Source organism: Oncorhynchus kisutch, linkage group LG4, assembly GCF_002021735.2.
Source record: "Oncorhynchus kisutch isolate 150728-3 linkage group LG4, Okis_V2, whole genome shotgun sequence".
In the NCBI taxonomy this organism is placed as follows: domain Eukaryota; kingdom Metazoa; phylum Chordata; class Actinopteri; order Salmoniformes; family Salmonidae; genus Oncorhynchus; species Oncorhynchus kisutch.
The window spans coordinates 70,635,180-70,653,896 of NC_034177.2; the positions used below are offsets into that span (position 1 = coordinate 70,635,180).

Sequence of the window (18,717 nt, forward strand, 5' to 3'; positions counted from 1 at the left end):
GAGCTATTAGCTGGAGAGAGGTACATTTATAGAGCTCATCTTAAGACAGCACCGTGTACTTTACCAGTCATACTGAGCAAGGAGTTCCAACTAAATTAGTGTCCTTGAGCAGCTAGTGACAAGTAGAGCAAGGTCCTTTACTCTTCCTAATAACTTCCAGATAGAGAGACCTACTCCAGTCTGAAAATGAGGCTGTAGCCCAGGCTGTAGAGAGAATATAAAGCATTACTGTACAGGCACTTGATTTGGCTCTGGTCACTGTCTGAGTCATCTTTCATTGATATATACCTTTATCTTAGTTTAACTGCCTCAGAGTCGCTGAGAATGACAGGGAGAGTGAGAGGATTCAAGGCTTTGATCCGTTAGATGATGTCTAATATAATATTCAGCCAGGTCACAATTTCATGTAGCAATATTGGTTATGATATTTTCAGACTCGATTTTATTAACTTGAGCTTTATATTATATTGTGCATTTTGCTGTACAGTAAATGATAGACAAAGCATGTAGATTTTAATACATTTGCCAATGTGGAGATACCTGCTTTTTATGCTTGACTGTTCAATTATTTCCTAATGGGATTTTTGGACTTAAAGCTAGAATCCTTAGTTGCTACATCAAGTTTTGGATGTATAAATTTATTTAGTATACCATTGGTTCTTGAAGAATATAACTTCTAAATGCCTCATGAGCTTAGTTCAACTGTCATACCCATCAGAACGCAACGCTTGCTTTAATGCAATATTTGTAAACAATGTAAATCTGAACAAAGTCTGTATAGCCTCAAAACATGGTTAAAACTATAATTTTGATACCATGGATGGTCGGTCATTGAATCCATTGCTCTGTCTATGAACTTGAGTGGTTACACTTCTCCAGGCCCATCCCTCAGCTTCTTACCAAAACAGGCGAGATGGCCTTTTGTTACTGTTTCAATTCTACTTGAATTCAACTCCAGCTTTTCTACTAAATAGGCTTAAGTTACATTGCCTCTAGCGAAGCACACTGCCCCCTCACTAGACCATTAATGTCTCCCTTTCATCTTGAATACCGTTTGTGTCCACAGTTAGTTTATCTTGATTAGATCAGACCATATAACCCAGATATTAACAAACCACTCCTTTAGAAACACCATTGTAAATCTTTATGAAATCATGAGAAAAAAACAGGATCAACAGGATCAACCTGTTGTTGATCCTGTTTTTGCAAAAGTGTCCCTGTTGCAGCAGTAAATAAGCTCTTTAGTCAAAGTGTCTTTGATGATGGGAACAAACACAAGGACTTTGTCAGGCTAATTGGGGAGTTCTTTTGTCTGCCAGGGCACCCTCTGAAACAGTCTCTTTCAAATTCCCCTGTGTGTGTGTGTGTGTGTGTGTGTGTGGTACTGTAGGGACCCAGCTGCATGGCATGTATGATTCAGATGATTCAGACTGAGACAAATAGAATTAGCCTGTTGATTTATGTGACACCCCCCTCCATCCCTACACTAGAGACACAGGTGGACGGGGTAGGGCATTATGAATGTACAGTGCCTTCAGAAAGTATTCACACCCCTTGACTTATTCCACACTTAGTTCTGTTACAGCCTGAAATCAAAATGGATTAAACAAAAATATATCCCATACTGACAAAGTGAAAACATGTTTTTAGAAAATGTTGCTAATCTATTGAAAATGAAACACTGAAATATCTAATTTAAGTAAGTATTCACATCAATACATGTCAGATCACCTTTAGTAGTGGTTACAGCTGTGAGTCTTTATGGGTAAGCCTCTAAGAGCTTTTCAGACCTGGATTGTACAATATTTGTACATTATTCTTTTAACAATTCCAATTCTTCAAGCTCTGTGAAGTTGGTTATTGATCATTGCTAGACGGCCATTTTCAAGTCTTGCCATAGATTTTCAAGACGATTTAAGTCAAAACTCTAACTAGGCCACTCAGGAACATTCAATGTCGTCTTGGTAAGCAACTCCAGTGTATATTTGGCCTTGTGTTTTAGGGTATTGTCCTGCTGAAAGGTGGACTTGTCTCCCAGTGTCTGTTGGAAAGCAGACTGAACCAGGTTTTACTCCAAGGATTTTGCCTGTGCTTAGATATATTCCGTTTCTTTTTATCTTAAAAACCTCCCTAGTCCTTGCCGAAGATAAGCATACCCATAACATGATAAAACCACCACTATGCTTGAAAATATGAAGAGTGGTACTCAGTGATGTGTTGTGTTGGATTTGCACCAAACACAACGCTTTGTATTCAGGACATGCTGTAACATTCATTTCGTTACCACATTCTTTGCAGTTATACTTTCTATCTATTCTCAGTTTTCTCCTATCACAGCCATTAAACTCTGTAGCTGTTTTACAGTTACCATTGGCCTCATTGTGAAATCCCTGAGTGGTTTCCTCCTCTCCGGCAACTGAATTAGGAAGGACACCTGCATCTTTGTAGAAACGGGTGTGAACTGATACAGCATTCCAACGTCTATTTATTAACTTTGTCTTGCTCAAAGGGATATTCAATGTCAGGTTATTATTATTATTATACATTTTTTTATACATATTTTTTTGTCTCCCAATAGGTGCCCTTCTTTGCCAGGCAATGGAAAACCTCCCTGGTCTTTGTGGTTTACAGATAATTGTATGTGTGGGGTACAGAGATGAGGTAGTCATTCAAAAATCATGTTAACCCCCGAGAGTCGATTGCTGCACCGGTGTGTCAATCTTTGTTACATAATTAAAAAATCAAGCTTGTTTTGTACCTACCCCAAAAAAGGGGTTCATTAAATATGTGTAAAAAAATATGCTGTATATCTCTTGGATTTAGGACAGGCACTTCAAAACCTTGTTCCTTATGATGTATTTTTTGACTGTCCTTTTTGCCATTTATGAATGTATTATTCAATGCGTTTCTATGGGCTTTAGTAGTAAAGGCCAAAATCTATATTTGATCCCCAAAAAATTATATACAGTACCAGTCAAAGGTTTGGACCCACCTACTCATTCCAGGTTTTAATTAAATTTTTTACAACTATTTTTTGCATTGTAGAATAATAGTGAAGACATTAAAACTATGAAATAACATATATGGAATCATGTAGCAACCAGAAAAGTGTAAAACAAATTAATATTTGAGATTCTTCAAAGTATCCACCCTTTGCCTTGATGACAGCTTTACACACTCTTGGCATTCTCTCAACCAGCTTCATGAGGTAGTCACCTGGAATGCATTTCAATTAACAGATGGCCTTGATAAAAGTTCATTTGTGGAATTTCTTTCCTTCTTAATGCATTTGAGCAAATCAGATAGCCCTATTTGGTAAAAGACCAAGTCCATATTATGGCAAGAACAGCTCAAATAATCAAAGAGAAACGACAGTCCATCATTACTTTAAGACATGAACGTCAGTCAATCTGGAGCATTTCAAGAACTTTTATAGTTTCTTCAAGTGCAGTTGCAAAAACCATCAATGCTATGATGAAACTGGCTCTCATGAGGACCACAACAAGAAAGGAAGATCCAGAGATACCTCTGCTGCAGAGGATAGGTTCATTAGAGTTACCTGCCTCAGAAATTGAGCCCAAATAAATGCTTAACAGAGTTCAAGTAACAGACACATCTCAACATCAACTGTTCAGAGGAGACTGCATGAATCAGGCCTTCATGATCGAATTGCTGCAAAGAAACCACTACTAAAGGACACCAAAAAGAAGGAGAGACTTGCTTGCAACAAGAACCATGAGCAATGAACATGACCAATCTGTCATTTGGTCTGATGAGTACAAATTTGAGATGTTTGGTTCCAATTGCTTTGTCTTTGTGAGACGCAGAGTAGGTGAACGGATGATTTCCAGATGTCAGGTTCCCACCGTGAAGCATGGAGGAGGAGGTGTGATGGTGTGGGGTTGCTTTGCTGGTGACACTGTCATTCATTTACTTAGAATTCAAGGCACACTTAACCAGCATGGCTACCACAGTATTCTGCAGCGATACGCCATCCCATCTGGTTTGCGCTTAGTCGGACTATCATTTGTTTTTCAACAGGACAATGAACCAACACTTCTCCAGGCTGTGTAAGGGCTATTTGTTCAAGAAGGAGAGTGATGGATTGCTGCATCAGATGACCTGGCCTCCACAATCACCCGACCTCAACCCAATTGAGATGGTTTATGATTAGTTGGACTGCAGAGTGAAGGAAAAGCAGCCAACAACTGCTCAGCATATGTGGGATCTCCTTCAAGACTGTTGGAAAAGCATTCCAGGTGAAGCTGGTTGAGATAATGCCAAGAGTGTGCAAAGCTGTCATCAAGGCAAAGGGTGGATACTTTAAAGAATCTAAAATCTAAAACATATTTTGATTTGTTTAACAATGATTTGTTTCCTCAATGATTCCATATGATTCCATATGTGTTCTTTCATCGTTGTGATGTCTTCAATATTATTTTAGAATGTAGAAATTTGTAAAAAAAATAAAGCAAAGCCCTTGAATGAGTATGTGTGTCCAAACTTTTGATACCTAAAGGGGTCCTAAAATTCAAAATCATATAGCTAAATAATCTATAGTATTACCATCTCAAACAATTTCATATGTCAGCTAATATTCCCTTTGAATGGATGTTCAGTTCAAACAAATTAAAAGTAGTTCCCTCCAATGTACACTTTGCACAGTTATGCAAATTACTTATAGGTAAAGTGTTTATGAGTGGGTTTCTTGTATAGTCACCATATACACCTGAAGTACATTGTAATGATACATTTTGACTATATTGATTCAGATTACTCTGAATATAAAGGGCTCATGGTGTAATATTTGCATTTCCTTTCTCAGGTAAAGAATGTGTTGGACCAGGAGGGCTTCGGCCGACAGAAGCGAGGCTACAGAAGCATCAATGAAATTGACGTCAAAATTACCGACCCCCTATTCAGCAAACAGTGGTATCTGGTGAGTTGTCATCAACGTCCGTTATACTTGTTTACTCACTGACCACTGATCACAGACATATTCACTGCTGCTCCTCCTATGGAGATGAAGTCTTCTCATTAGGCCAGTCAATATTGCCCACACCATCTCATCTCCCTATTTATGTCAGCCTCCTCCCCCAGTGTTTACCCTAGACTGGCAAGCGTGACTTTCCTTTCCACCAGGGCCAACGTGCCTTCCTTTGTTCCACTTGTCAGATTAAACGCTCCGCAGTAGGATCCCAGCTAAGTGCCATATCTGTGACATTTACCCCCCCCTCCCATCCTCCACACCTCATCTCTTCCTCCCCCCTTCCTTACCCCTATCTTCCTCCATGTTGACTAATTATCTAATGGCCGCTCGGCTGGGTGTCCTGCGTCACGGCCTGTCTCCATATTGTTTGCGTGACTGATTAGATCAACACGGGCCAGGCTGATGGGACCCCTGGACTGGACCTCAATGTGGCTGAGGCTTGGGGACTGGGCTACACCGGGAGAGGCATCACCATAGCCATCATGGACGATGGTAGGTACCAGTATAGACCTTACGGTTGAAGTTGTATCACTATCTTTTTATTTTTTATTTGATTTATTTCACCTTTATTTAACCAGGTAGACCATTTGAGAACAAGTTCTCATTAACAACTGCGACCTGGCCAAGATAAAGCAAAGCAGTGCGACAAAAACAACAACACAGAGTTACACATGGAATAAACAAACGTACAGTCAATAAAACAATAGAAAAAGCTGTATACTGTGTGTGCAAATGAAGTAAGGAGGTAAGGCAATAAATAGGCCAATAGTGGAGGAGTAATTACAATTTAGCAATTAACACTGGAGGGATAGATGTGCAGATGAGGATGTGTAAGTAGAAATACTGGTGTGCAAAATAGCAGAAAAACAAAAACAAATATGGGGATAAGGTAGGTAGTTGGATGGGTTATTTAACAATGGGCTGTGTACAGCTGCAGAGATTGGTAAATTGCTCTGACAGCTGATGCTTCAAGTTAGTGAGGGAGATATAAGTCTCCAACTCCAGTGATTTTTGCAATTCGTTCCAGCAGGAGAGAACTGGAAGGAAAGGCGGCCAAAGGAGGTGCTGGCTTTGGGGATGACCAGTGAAATATACCTGCTGGAGACTGCATCCAATTGGTTGAGTAGAGTGTTGGAGGCTATTTTGTAAATGACATCGCCGAAGTCAAGGATCGGTAGGATAGTCAGTTTTACGAGGGTATGTTTGGCAGGAGGATTTGTTGTGAAATAGGAAGCCGATTCTAGACTTAATTTTGGATTGAGATGCTTAATATGAGTCTGGAAGGAGAGTTTACAGTCGAGCCAGAGACCTAGGTATTTATAGTTGTTCACATATTCTAAGTCAGAACCGTCCAGAATAGTGAGTATTCCAGAGTAGTATCTTAATAGAGGTCATCACTGGGATTGTAGTTCTGGGCTAAAGCCCTATACATTCGGCCTCCACCGAGGTCCAGATGTTCACTCTGAAAATGTGTTATATTTCCTCACCGTCAAAATTTGCAATAAACATAAGGTCAGCTATCCATGTTTTTGTGGGGATTTTTTGATTCTCTCTGACTGTTTAGCTTTTAATCAGGTGACTGTTAGTGAGCTGGACAGAGTGAAGAGACTGTATAATGTAATTTATACACAGTTTTGATTTGGTTTTAATAATTTAAATGCCCAGTAGATTGAGGGCTTTTTTTTGTCATACCACCCACAGGGGCTGTGTGTTTGATAACCCTACTTTATACACTGTAGCCAGTGGTGTTAAGGAACTAAGTAAAAAAAAACTTTAAGTACTACTTGAGTAATTTCTTTCTATCTGTAGTTTATTTGACTATTTATATATTTTTTTAACTTTTACTTTTACTTCACTACGTTCCAAAATAAATTCTGTACTTTTACTACATACAGTGCCTTGCGAAAGTATTCGGCCCCCTTGAACTTTGCGACCTTTTGCCACATTTCAGGCTTCAAACATAAACATATAAAACAGTATTTTTTTGTGAAGAATCAACAACAAGTGGGACACAATCATGAATTGGAACGACATTTATTGGATATTTCAAACTTTTTTAACAAATCAAAAACTGAAAAATTGGGCGTGCAAAATTATTCAGCCCCTTTACTTTCAGTGCAGCAAACTCTCTCCAGAAGTTCAGTGGGGATCTCTGAATGATCCAATGTTGACCTAAATGACTAATGATGATAAATACAATCCACCTGTGTGTAATCAAGTCTCCGTATAAATGCACCTGCACTGTGATAGTCTCAGAGGTCCGTTGAAAGCGCAGAGAGCATCATGAAGAACAAGGAACACACCAGGCAGGTCCGAGATACTGTTGTGAAGAAGTTTAAAGACGGATTTGGATACAAAAAGATTTCCCAAGCTTTAAATATCCCAAGGAGCACTGTGCAAGCGATAATATTGAAATGGAAGGAGTATCAGACCACTGCAAATCTACCAAGACCTGGCCGTCCCTCTAAACTTTCAGCTCATACAAGGAGAAGACTGATCAGAGATGCAGCCAAGAGGCCCATGATCACTCTGGATGAACTGCAGAGATCTACAGCTGAGGTGGGAGACTCTGTCCATAGGACAACAATCAGTCGTATATTGCACAAATCTGGCCTTTATGGAAGAGTGGCAAGAAGAAAGCCATTTCTTAAAGATATCCATAAAAAGTGTCGTTTAAAGTTTGCCACAAGCCACCTGGGAGACACACCAAACATGTGGAAGAAGGTGCTCTGGTCAGATGAAACCAAAATTGAACTTTTTGGCAACAATGCAAAACGTTATGTTTGGCGTAAAAGCAACACAGCTCATCACCCTGAACACACCATCCCCACTGTCAAACATGGTGGTGGCAGCATCATGGTTTGGGCCTGCTTTTCTTCAGCAGGGACAGGGAAGATGGTTAAAATTGATGGGAAGATGGATGGAGCCAAATACAGGACCATTCTGGAAGAAAACCTGATGGAGTCTGCAAAAGACCTGAGACTGGGACGGAGATTTGTCTTCCAACAAGACAATGATCCAAAACATAAAGCAAAATCTACAATGGAATGGTTCAAAAATAAACATATCCAGGTGTTAGAATGGCCAATTCAAAGTCCAGACCTGAATCCAATCGAGAATCTGTGGAAAGAACTGAAAACTGCTGTTCACAAATGCTCTCCATCCAACCTCACTGAGCTCGAGCTGTTTTGCAAGGAGGAATGGGAAAAAATGTCAGTCTCTCGATGTGCAAAACTGATAGAGACATACCCCAAGCGACTTACAGCTGTAATCGCAGCAAAAGGTGGTGCTACAAAGTATTAACTTAAGAGGGCTGAATATTTTGCACGCCCAATTTTTCAGTTTTTTATTTGTTAAAAAAGTTTGAAATATCCAATAAATGTCATTCCACTTCATGATTGTGTCCCACTTGTTGTTGATTCTTCACAAAAAAATACAGTTTTACATCTTTATGTTTGAAGCCTGAAATGTGGCAAAAGGTCGCAAAGTTCAAGGGGGCCGAATACTTTCGCAAGGCACTGTAAATCTCCCTGCCAACAAAAACTACTTCTTACATTTTGCATGCTCAGACAGGACAGCAATATGGTCCAATTCACGCACCTATCAATATAACGAGTTGTCATCCCTACTGCCTCTGATCTGGCGGACTCACTAAACACAAATACTGTGTTTGTAAAGTATGATTATTGGGTACTTTTTCCACCACTACCTGTAGCTATTCAGGACCAGAGTTGGTAGCCATTCATAACAATTGGTGGCCACTACACAGTATGTGTCAATTATAAATACAGATTTAAAGGTATTAGTCATCCACTTATTAATGTGGTTATTTATAGTTCATGACGACAAGGTATCTACACATGGTTAATGAACTAAATACCATTTGAATAAATGACATGTACAAGTACCGACCAGCTCCACATTAGAATGTAATAAGTATAACGTAAAATAAGTGACAATTTATTGGTTGACATCTTCTTATAAAGTTCAAAACCTCCCCTCAAGACCTAAATTAATTTAAGGAAAAATGTATAGCATTATCTCACTAATTTATGTTGAAATTATGTTTCAGGGATCGACTATCTCCACCCAGATCTTGCATCAAACTACGTAAGTGCTTAATCTTTGTTCTCATTTCACAATCCTCTCCGTTAATTCCCTGTGTTGCTGTTTTGACATAAATCAGGCCTTGAAATGGCACTTGTCACAGGTCTGTTGTTGAGTGCCAGTGGCGGTGCCAGTGGCAGGTGTATTCCAAGTTTCCTTCATGGTTGGCAAGTCTCCTTGAATCCTTGGAGGACGGGGAGACAGGCATCCGGCCAGCCAAGCTGTTTAATGTTAATGCGTACAGCACTGTGGCAGGCGGGATGGCAGGCCGATCTGTCACTGGTACAGATAATGCCAGGGTAGCTAGCACCGCATATTGTGATATTCCAACTCCAGAATACTGATAATAACACCTCAAAAGACTGCCAGTGTTGCTGGCCAGAAACAGGAAAAAGACTAAGGAGTAAAAGTAAGGAACTCACATTACAAAATATATTATTTAACTAATAACACTGCAGTACTAGTGTACATATATGGGCTATGTACTCAATAAGCTCAGTGTTCAGTGGTAAACAGAACTGGCCAACTGCTGAAATTCTGAAATGGCTGTTGTTGAAATGGCTGTTGTTTTGACTGATAGTGAGAGTTGTGAATGTTATCGGATCTGACAGAATCGTTTACAGCAGGGTGCCCAATACTGATACAGGAAACCAGTCATGTCTTTTGTAACACAGCACCATCCAGTAATATGTTCTCTCATAGAGACACAGTAATGAACAGTACTGAAAGGCTATGCTGCATCTCTGCTGTGGGATGCAATTAGACACACACAAACACACACACACATACACACAGTGCTGTTCCTCCATCCCTTCATCTCTGCTTCCCCTCCCTTCTCTTTCCTCTCATCTTGGAAAGATTTCAGAGCTTCAGAGAAGGTGAAAGATGAGACGGCAGAAGAGGGAGAGAGTGAGAGTGAGAGTGAGAGTGAGAGTGAGAGTGAGAGTGAGGGAGAGAGTGAGAGTGAGAGTGAGAGTGAGAGTGAGAGTGAGGGAGAGAGAGAGATGATTAAATGTAAACTATTTCCTTTCAGTCTGAGGATATTGGAAAAAGGGGAATTATTTTAAGATAGGCAAGGAAACTTGATACTGTGTGCAGTTCTGTTCAGCTTTTCAGCTTTTTGACATAAGCTCTGTGGTTCCTGTGTGATGCCTGTGTGATGCCTGTGTGTGTGTGTATGTTTCTTGCCTGTTAACTGGGATGAGTCTTACCCCAAAAATAGCCTGTCGTGAACGTGGCAGTCAGGATGATGCAGGACATGCATGCTCTACTGGGCTGATGGATCACGCTGTGTAACGATCTAAAACTGACTTAGTGCTATACACTTCCTGTGGGTTTGTGTGTGTGTGTCTTTATGTGTGTGTGTGTGTGTGTGTGTGTGTGTGTAGGAGGCTGATCATCTCATTTAGTGCATCTTCACTCTCTTCCAGGGCCGAAGCTGTTGTTGGTTTATGTATTCCTATTTTTTAGAAGACTACAAACACTGCAATCAGCCACTATTGATTGGTCTGCATTAGTATGTGCAAGAGCGCACGATTACACAGTGCATTTGGAAAGTATTCAGACCAATTCCCTTTTTCACATTTTGTTATGTTACAGCCTTATTCTAAAATGTATCAAATATTGTTTCACCCTCATCAATCTACACACTGCCCCATAATGATGAAGCACAAACAGTTTTTTATTTTTTTTTGCACATTTATCAAAATTTAAAACAGAAATAAGAAATTACGTTGCCGTAGTCATCATTATAATATGATGCCATTATCAAAGGGCAGCAGATGTCAGGTAAAGCCGGGACAATCTTGTTTAGCGCCTCTTACGCATCGTTCCGACAGACATCCTACTCTTGATAATGTAACTAACTTAAAGCAGTTATCAATGTTATCATCTGAAGGACTTTTGACAATGTGATTTTTTTTCTCCTATCTGGTCTTTGGGATGTCTCTAGCAAGCTGGAGGTTTGTCAGTGCCCATATCTGCACTGGGATGTTGCATTGGGATGTTGTTACTGCAGTATTATTGGATGTTGTGTCTTTATATTGTTCAAGGATTACTTTCTTTCCTCCAAGGGAAATTACCATGCCAACGCCCGGTGATGTCACATAATCACAAGGGTTCATCTCGTACAGTGTGTGTTTTAGTGTGCGTGTGCCTGTATTTTATTAGGTTGTTAAGGGATTCTGAGTCTCTTGTATTGGCAAGTACTGCATGACGAAGATGGTGTGGTAAAGATAATCATGAGGTATGAGTTTAATAAGGAACCAGAGAGAACTCTTTTTTATTCACACTTAGAATATCAATTAGTAGGCTATTGATGTAAATTAGTCTACAACAAATTTCACAGTATGTGTTTCCAAACTGGTATATGGAGGACACTCGATATTCAAAAGCTTTGGGCCAAGCTTTGGAATATTTATACTTTTTTAATATCAAACGACCTTCCTTTGTTCATAATGAGAATATCATAAGTGGTACTCTGAGAGAGGCATGAGAGCATTTCTAGTGCATAGTTAATTTGAGGATGTGGTAATATTCAATACAGCAGGGGATTGAAAATCTAAGCAGGGCTTTGACCTTATATAATATAAGGGGTCTATAGCAACGAACATTAGCCAGTGTACTAACACAAGGTAATCTCTCGCTAAACCATCAATACGTGGAAAAATCACCCACACAGCTGATCTCAGTTGCACTACTTTTTGGCGTTGCCTATTCTTATTATAATTTTATGTAATCCATTAATTACATATTGTTTTAAAAATTAAGTTATTGTTGAATAGTATGGTCGTTACTTATCAAGCTTGGGGAAAACTATCCCGGACCGTCCATATTTGAAATGTGTATTGAATCAAGTCAATCATGATGAGTTAGGTCTATATTATCTATTTTATTCCAAATAAAAGGCTGTCTAATAAAGTTATTTCAAACAGCACACATATTATTTTGTCATTTAAGGTGAAACATTTAAATGAAATATAGGCCTACTCCTTCTATATTCTTATACTCAAATAAGTATACTTTTTTTTACAGTTTAAAATACTCCTGATAGGTTGATATTTCATTGTGGGTGGGAGTAGAGAACCTAGACGCAGCTGTCTAGTATCATAATCACTTGACACGGTAACAGCGAGAGATCAACTTTATTATTGTGGGTGGTTGCAATCAAGTTTTGGTTGCAATCAAGTTTTAATAACACACACATGTAATCTCCCGTGTGTCACGTTTTAAGTAATCCAGCGGAAGCCTGCACGAGCACATTAAGTTCTGCCTGTCCTAAGTTGGACTTTTTGTGAGTGGTTTGAATACAACCACCAAGTATTTGTATTATGTTGAATGATCTGTACATTTTGTGCTGACGTATACTCAAAAGGAACACCTATGTGAGAATGATGTTCATTGACTACATCTCAGCATTCAACACCATAGTGCCCACGAAGCTCATCACTAAGCTAAGGACTGGGACTAAACACCTCCCTCTGCAACTGGACTTCCTGGCGGGCCGCCCCCAGATGGTAAGAGTTGGCAACAACTTTTCTGTCATGCTGATCCTTAACACTGGGGCCCCTCAGGGGTGTGTACTTAGTCCCCTCCTGTACTCCCTGTTCACCCATGACTGTGTGGCCAAGCATGACTCCAACACCATCATTAAGTTTGCTGACGACACAACAGTGGTAGTGTCACGGCGTCCTCCTCTTCATCTGAAGAGGAGAGGAGAGAAGGATCGGAGGACCAAAATGCGGCGTGATATGTGTTCATCATGAATTTTAATAAAGAAAACACTGAACACTGAAACCCTATACAAAAACAGTAACCAAAATAACAACAGTGAAGCTAATGCGAGCTGTGCTGAAACAAGCCATCAACATAGACAATCACCCACAAACAAACAGTGCAACCCAGGCTACCTAATTATGATTCTCAATCAGAGACAACTAATGACACCTGCCTCTGATTGAGAACCATACTAGGCCGAAACATAGAAATAACCAAATCATAGAAAAACAAACATAGACTGCCCACCCCAACTCACGCCCTGACCATACTAAATAATGACAAAACAAAGGAAATAAAGGTCAGAACGTGACAGGTAGGCCTGATCACCGACAACGATGAGACGGACTATAGGGAGGAGGTCAGAGAACTCAGTGTGGTGCCAGGACAACAACCTCTCCCTCAATGTGAGCAAGACAAAGGAGAAGATCGTGGACAACAGGAAAAGGCGAGCCGAACAGGCCCCCATTAACATTGACTGGGCTGTAGTGGGGCAGGTCGAGAGTTTCAAGTTCTATGGTGTCCACATCACCAATGAACTAACATGATCCAAACATACCAAGACAGTCATGAAGAGGGCACGGCAAAACCTTTTCCCCCTAAGGAGACTGAAATTTGTTCCCAGATCCTCAAAAGGTTCTACAGCTGCACCATCGAGAGCATCCTGACCGGTTGCATCACCGCCTGGTATGGCAACTGCTTGGCATCTGACTGTAAGGCGCTACAGAGGGTAGTGTGAATGGCCCTGTACATCAATGAGGCCAAGCTTCCTGCCATCCAGGACCTATATAATAGGCGGTGTCAGAGGAAAGCCCATACAATTGACAGAGACTCCAGTCACAGTATAGACTGTTTTCTCTGCTACCGCATGGCAATCGGTACTGGAGCACCAAGTCTAGGACCAAAAGGCTCCTCAACAGCTTCTACCCCCAAGCCATAAGACTGCTGAACAATTAATAAAATCGACCACCACCCCTCCCTTTTGTACACTGCTGCTACTTGCTGTTTATTATCTATGCATAGTCACTTCACCCCTACCTACATGTACAAATTACCTCAACTAACCTGTACCCCCGCACACTGACTCTGTACCGGTGCCCCCTGTATATAGCCTCGTTATTGTTATTCTTATTGTGTTACTTTTAATTATTATTTTTTACTTGAGTCTACTTGGTAAATATTTTCTTAACTCTTCTTGAACTGCACTGTTGGTTAATTAAGAGCTTGTAAGTAAGCATTTCACGGTAAGGTCTACACTTGTTGTATTCGGCGCATGTGACAAATAAATTAACACCAGTAACTTTTTGTCCTAACACCAACCTTCAGCCTCAACCCTCTCTGTATACAGAGCAGAGGAGGCTGATTACAGGAAGCTATAGGAGGACAGGCTCATTGTAATGGCTGGGATGGAATAAATGGAACGGTATCAAACACATCAAACATATGGAAACCAAACGTTTCCATTTATTCCATTCCAGCTATTACAATGAGACCTTCCTCCTATAGCGCCTCCCACCAGCCTCCACTGATACAGAGGTATCAACCCCTCCAGACAATCTTACTCACACTACAGCCACGGTGCTGGAAGTCATTCTCTTCACCTTGTTAATACCTGGTTTCCTGCTCCACTCGGCTGATACAGCAGAGCAGCAAAGCAGAGCAGCAGAGCAGCAGGGTGCAGTGTTTTGGCATCTCATTGTCCCTCACTGAGTCATCCCTATATCCTCTCTGGGAAACTTCAGCTGGTATCTTGCTAAGGTCTGACCTGGCCAGTCCACCTGGTAAAATTTGATGGGTTTAGCTCTATACTTCTAATGATCACCACCACACTTTCACCGCCATCTCCCTCTTGTCTCTGGTGTCTGGGCACACTGCTCTGTAAAAACTCCACGAGTCATAAATGCCATTCAGACAGACAAGCTACAAATAGAGAAATGACGGGGAATTGTGATTAGAACAACAGGGGATTTTGAATGTGACTGAGCTGAAGGAGAGAGGAAGATGAGAGAGACAGCAGTGGAGAGTTAGAGAGAGAGAGACTGTCTAACATAAAAACAGGGGAAACACAGTGACAACCCACTGGGCACAGACATAATTTCAACATTTAGTTTTGATTTGATTGAGTTGTCACCTAATGTGAATTCAATGGGAAATCAACCAAATCTGTCACCATGGATTTAGGTTAAAAGTCGGATGAAAAATAGATGAAATTCCCTAACATTGATGACCTAGTTTTCCATGTTGATTCAACATAATCAATCTCTCCTTGTCCCAGTCTGTAATCCCAACATGTTTCAAGCTGACCACAATTGTCCCTGTTCCCAAGAACTCCAAGGTAAGGTAACCTGCCTAAATTACTATAGCCCTGTAGCACGCACATCTGTAATTAAGAAGTGCTTTAAAAAGCTGGTCAAGAAACATATCAACACCATCCTCCTAGACACCCTGGACTCACTCCAATTTGCATACCGTCCCCACAGATCCACAGATGACACAGGCAACTGCGCATCACACTGCCCTCTCCCACCTGGACAAGAGGGGAAATAACTATGTGAGAATGGTGTTCATAGACCACAGCTCAGCGTTCAACACCGTAGTCCCCTCTAAGCTCACCACCAAGCTAGATACCCTGGGACTGAACACCTCTCTCTGCAACTGGATCCTGGACTTCCTGACGGGCGGGCCCCAGGTGGGGAGGGGAGGCCACTTTCAGGGGTGCGGTGGGGCCTTTCGATTGGTCGAGTTAAGTGGAGCCTTTCGAGCTGTTTTGGTTCCTGACTCAAAGGGAATAATACCCTGCCATCTCTCTCAGAACATTGAAACGTATTGTATCCTTCACCAGCTCATATCTGTGTGAAGCTGGAATCAGCACTGCTCTTGTCTGCATTAAAACCAAATATCAAACCAGGTTGGATGTGACAGCAGAGATGAGATGCACACTGTTGATCACAGCCCCTGACTTTGAGAAGCTCTGACGTGACATGCATCAAGCATACCCATCTCATTAGTGGTGGTGAGATAATGATGCTTTCAAGACAACTGGAAACTCAGAAAAACACTAGGTCAAATCATGACATCAGTGATCTTCAGGTCGGAAAGTCTGAGCTTTAGAAAGAGGCCCGATTTCCCGACTTGGAGTTGGATGACTGTTCAAAGCAACAACAAAAAATTCTCCCAAGTTCCAGTTGTCTTGAACGCACTGAAGTCGGAAGTTAGAGATTTATGAGTTCCCAGTTTCCATTTGTTTTGAACGCGAAAGAGACATTATGTCAGACACATTTGAAATTGACCATCATAGCCCCACATTAAAGAAGTAAACATTGGTTGTTAATTACATAATGGTTTTCACATGGTTGGGGTCGCTAGAATTTTGAGATATCAAAATGAGGTCGTGGACAAAAAAATGTTGGGAACCCCTTGCCTACAGGGTGGATGTCAAAGACTTGGCAATGTGGTGCCATGACAACAACCTCAACGTCAGTAAGACCAAGGAGCTAATCGTGGACTACAGGAGAAAGAGGGGCGAGAACGCCCCCATCCACATCGATGGGGCTGTAGTCGAACAGGCCAAGAGCTTCAAGTTCCTTGGCGTCCACATCACTACGGACTTAACATGGTCCACACACACCCGCACAGTTGTAAAGAGCAACACCTCTTCCCACCCAGGAGGCTGAAATTGGCCCTTGGATCCTCAGAAGGTTCTACAGCTGCACCATGATAAGAATCTTGACTGGATGCATCACTGATTGGTATGGCAAATGCACCGCCTTCGACCTCAAAGCGTTACCCAGGGCATCACTGGGGCCAAGCTCCCTGCCATCCAGGACCTCTATCACGCGGTGTCAGAGGAAGAATTGCCAAAGAATTCAGCCACCCAAGCCTAGACAGTTGAATCTGCTGCCGTCCGCCAAAGCATCAGATCTCAGACTAACAGGCTTCCGAAACAGCTTCTACCCCAAGCCATAAGACTGCTAAATAGTTCATTAAATGGTTACACGGACTATCTGCATTGACAATATCTTGCACTGACTCTATATACACTCACACGACTATAAGCTCATAAGCAAGCATTTCATGGTAAAGTCGACACCAGTTGTATTCGGGGCACGTGACACATTTGTCTATTTGATTTTGATCAGCTTACATTTTGTTGTTGAAGAAAATGATGTGAAAACAACATTGATTCAACCAGTTGTTGCCCAGTGGGAAGAGACTTGAAGGTGACTAGTTGACTGTTTTGGGTTGAGAAAAGTGGAAAAATAGGAAGAGGAAAATGAAAAACAGAGTGGCTTCCAGACAACAAAGTTTGAGAGAGACGTCCTTTCAAGATGGCTTCTGAAATGACAATCTCAAAGGGAAGCAAGTGTTACAGAAAAGAGGGAGGGGTGTACAGAGAGAGAGAGAGAGAGAGAGAGAGAGAGAGAGAGAGAGATTAAATCAGGGATTGAGATTCCTGTAATGGTTGGTGGATTTGTAGATTTGTTTGTGTGTGCGTGCCTATGTGAGTGAGTGTGGCTGCAGGGCAGGCCATTTGCTGATTACGCAGCATGGATTGATGACTCTCCGACAGATGTGCTTCTAATGCATCTGTTTTCTCCTGCTTTTCCGCTGTTAATTCCGCTTCTATTACTTTTGGCCACGTGGAATTAAATGTCGGGAATAATTGGTGTGTCAGTGTCTCAGCCGCTGTTCCCTGCTGTGACCATGCATTACCATCATATTAGTACTGTGTGTGTGTATGTTTGTGCGAGTGAGCGTTTTGGATATTTTCTTCATATTAATCTGTTCCACGTGACATGCTTCCATCAGACTGAAAGGTCTTCATTATAGCATGTTTTTGCACGAGGACATTCTACAAGAAAATTCTCGATGCAATCAACCTTTTAATTATTCTGCCAGGTTAAGAACAATTGGACTCAGTGTTGTCCAGAAAAGTGTTTTACTCACACATGTTGCGTAACTGAGAGGAAAATGAATAGAAGAATCTGAAACGTCACAACACAGTGAACCACACCCAATATACAGAGGCTGCAACAACAAGAACATCAGTTGAGTCGTTTAGTAAAGCGACACATGACAGCGGTCTAGGTTGGGTCTGGACAAGACAAGACTAGAGAAGGTCACTGCACCTCTATTGGATGCTCTGTAGTTTTGTGTTACCGTTACCTTCTTGTCTCTCACTCTCTCTTCTTCCTGTTTTGTCTTGTAGCCTGTCTGATTAAACTGTTTGTGTTCGGTCTTTTCAGAACGCCGAGGCCAGCTATGACTTCAGCAGCAATGACCCATACCCATACCCCCGCTACACTGACGACTGGTTTAACAGGTAAAAACCAGCTGCCCCTCACCCCTCTAAAGTAATCTGCCTCATAAGAATTAATCACACAGTTATAGTTTTATTTCTGTTTTTCCATTTCAGTATGTGTTTGTGTGTGTGTGTGTGTGTGTGTGTGTGTGTGTGTGTGTGTGTGTGTGTGTGTGTGTGTGTGTGTGTGCGCGCGCTACATGTTAGTGTACTCAATTATATGTGTGTTAATGTGTATACTTGTGTGGGCATGTGTGTGCTACCTGTCAGTGTATTCAAACATGTGTGTGTGTGTGTGTGTGTGTGCGCGCGCTACATGTTAGTGTATTCAATTATATATGTGTCAATGTGTATACTTGTGTGGGCATGTGTGTGCAACCTGTCAGTGTATTCAATTGTGTGTGTGTGTGTGTGTGTGTGTGTGTGTATACGTGTGTGGGCATGCATGAATGTGAGGCAGAGGAGTGAGTTTGAGCTTTGTGTCTGATAAACTCTGTTCTCCTTGGCTTGGCCAGGGTGTAGCAAGTCCCCTTGTCTGTATTGA

At 41.4% G+C, this 18,717-nt stretch overlaps 1 protein-coding gene across 1 annotated transcript in view; it reads left to right on the forward strand.

Annotated features, from left to right (window-relative positions):
• Positions 1-18,717, forward strand: part of pcsk2 (proprotein convertase subtilisin/kexin type 2) — a 73,105-nt gene that overhangs the window by 12,832 nt on the left and 41,556 nt on the right. The window contains exons 3-6 of the mRNA XM_020481790.2: positions 4,826-4,939; positions 5,374-5,482; positions 9,063-9,100; positions 18,118-18,194. Of these exons, the coding sequence (XP_020337379.1) occupies positions 4,826-4,939; positions 5,374-5,482; positions 9,063-9,100; positions 18,118-18,194 (338 nt within the window). The remainder of the gene's footprint in view (positions 1-4,825; positions 4,940-5,373; positions 5,483-9,062; positions 9,101-18,117; positions 18,195-18,717) is intronic.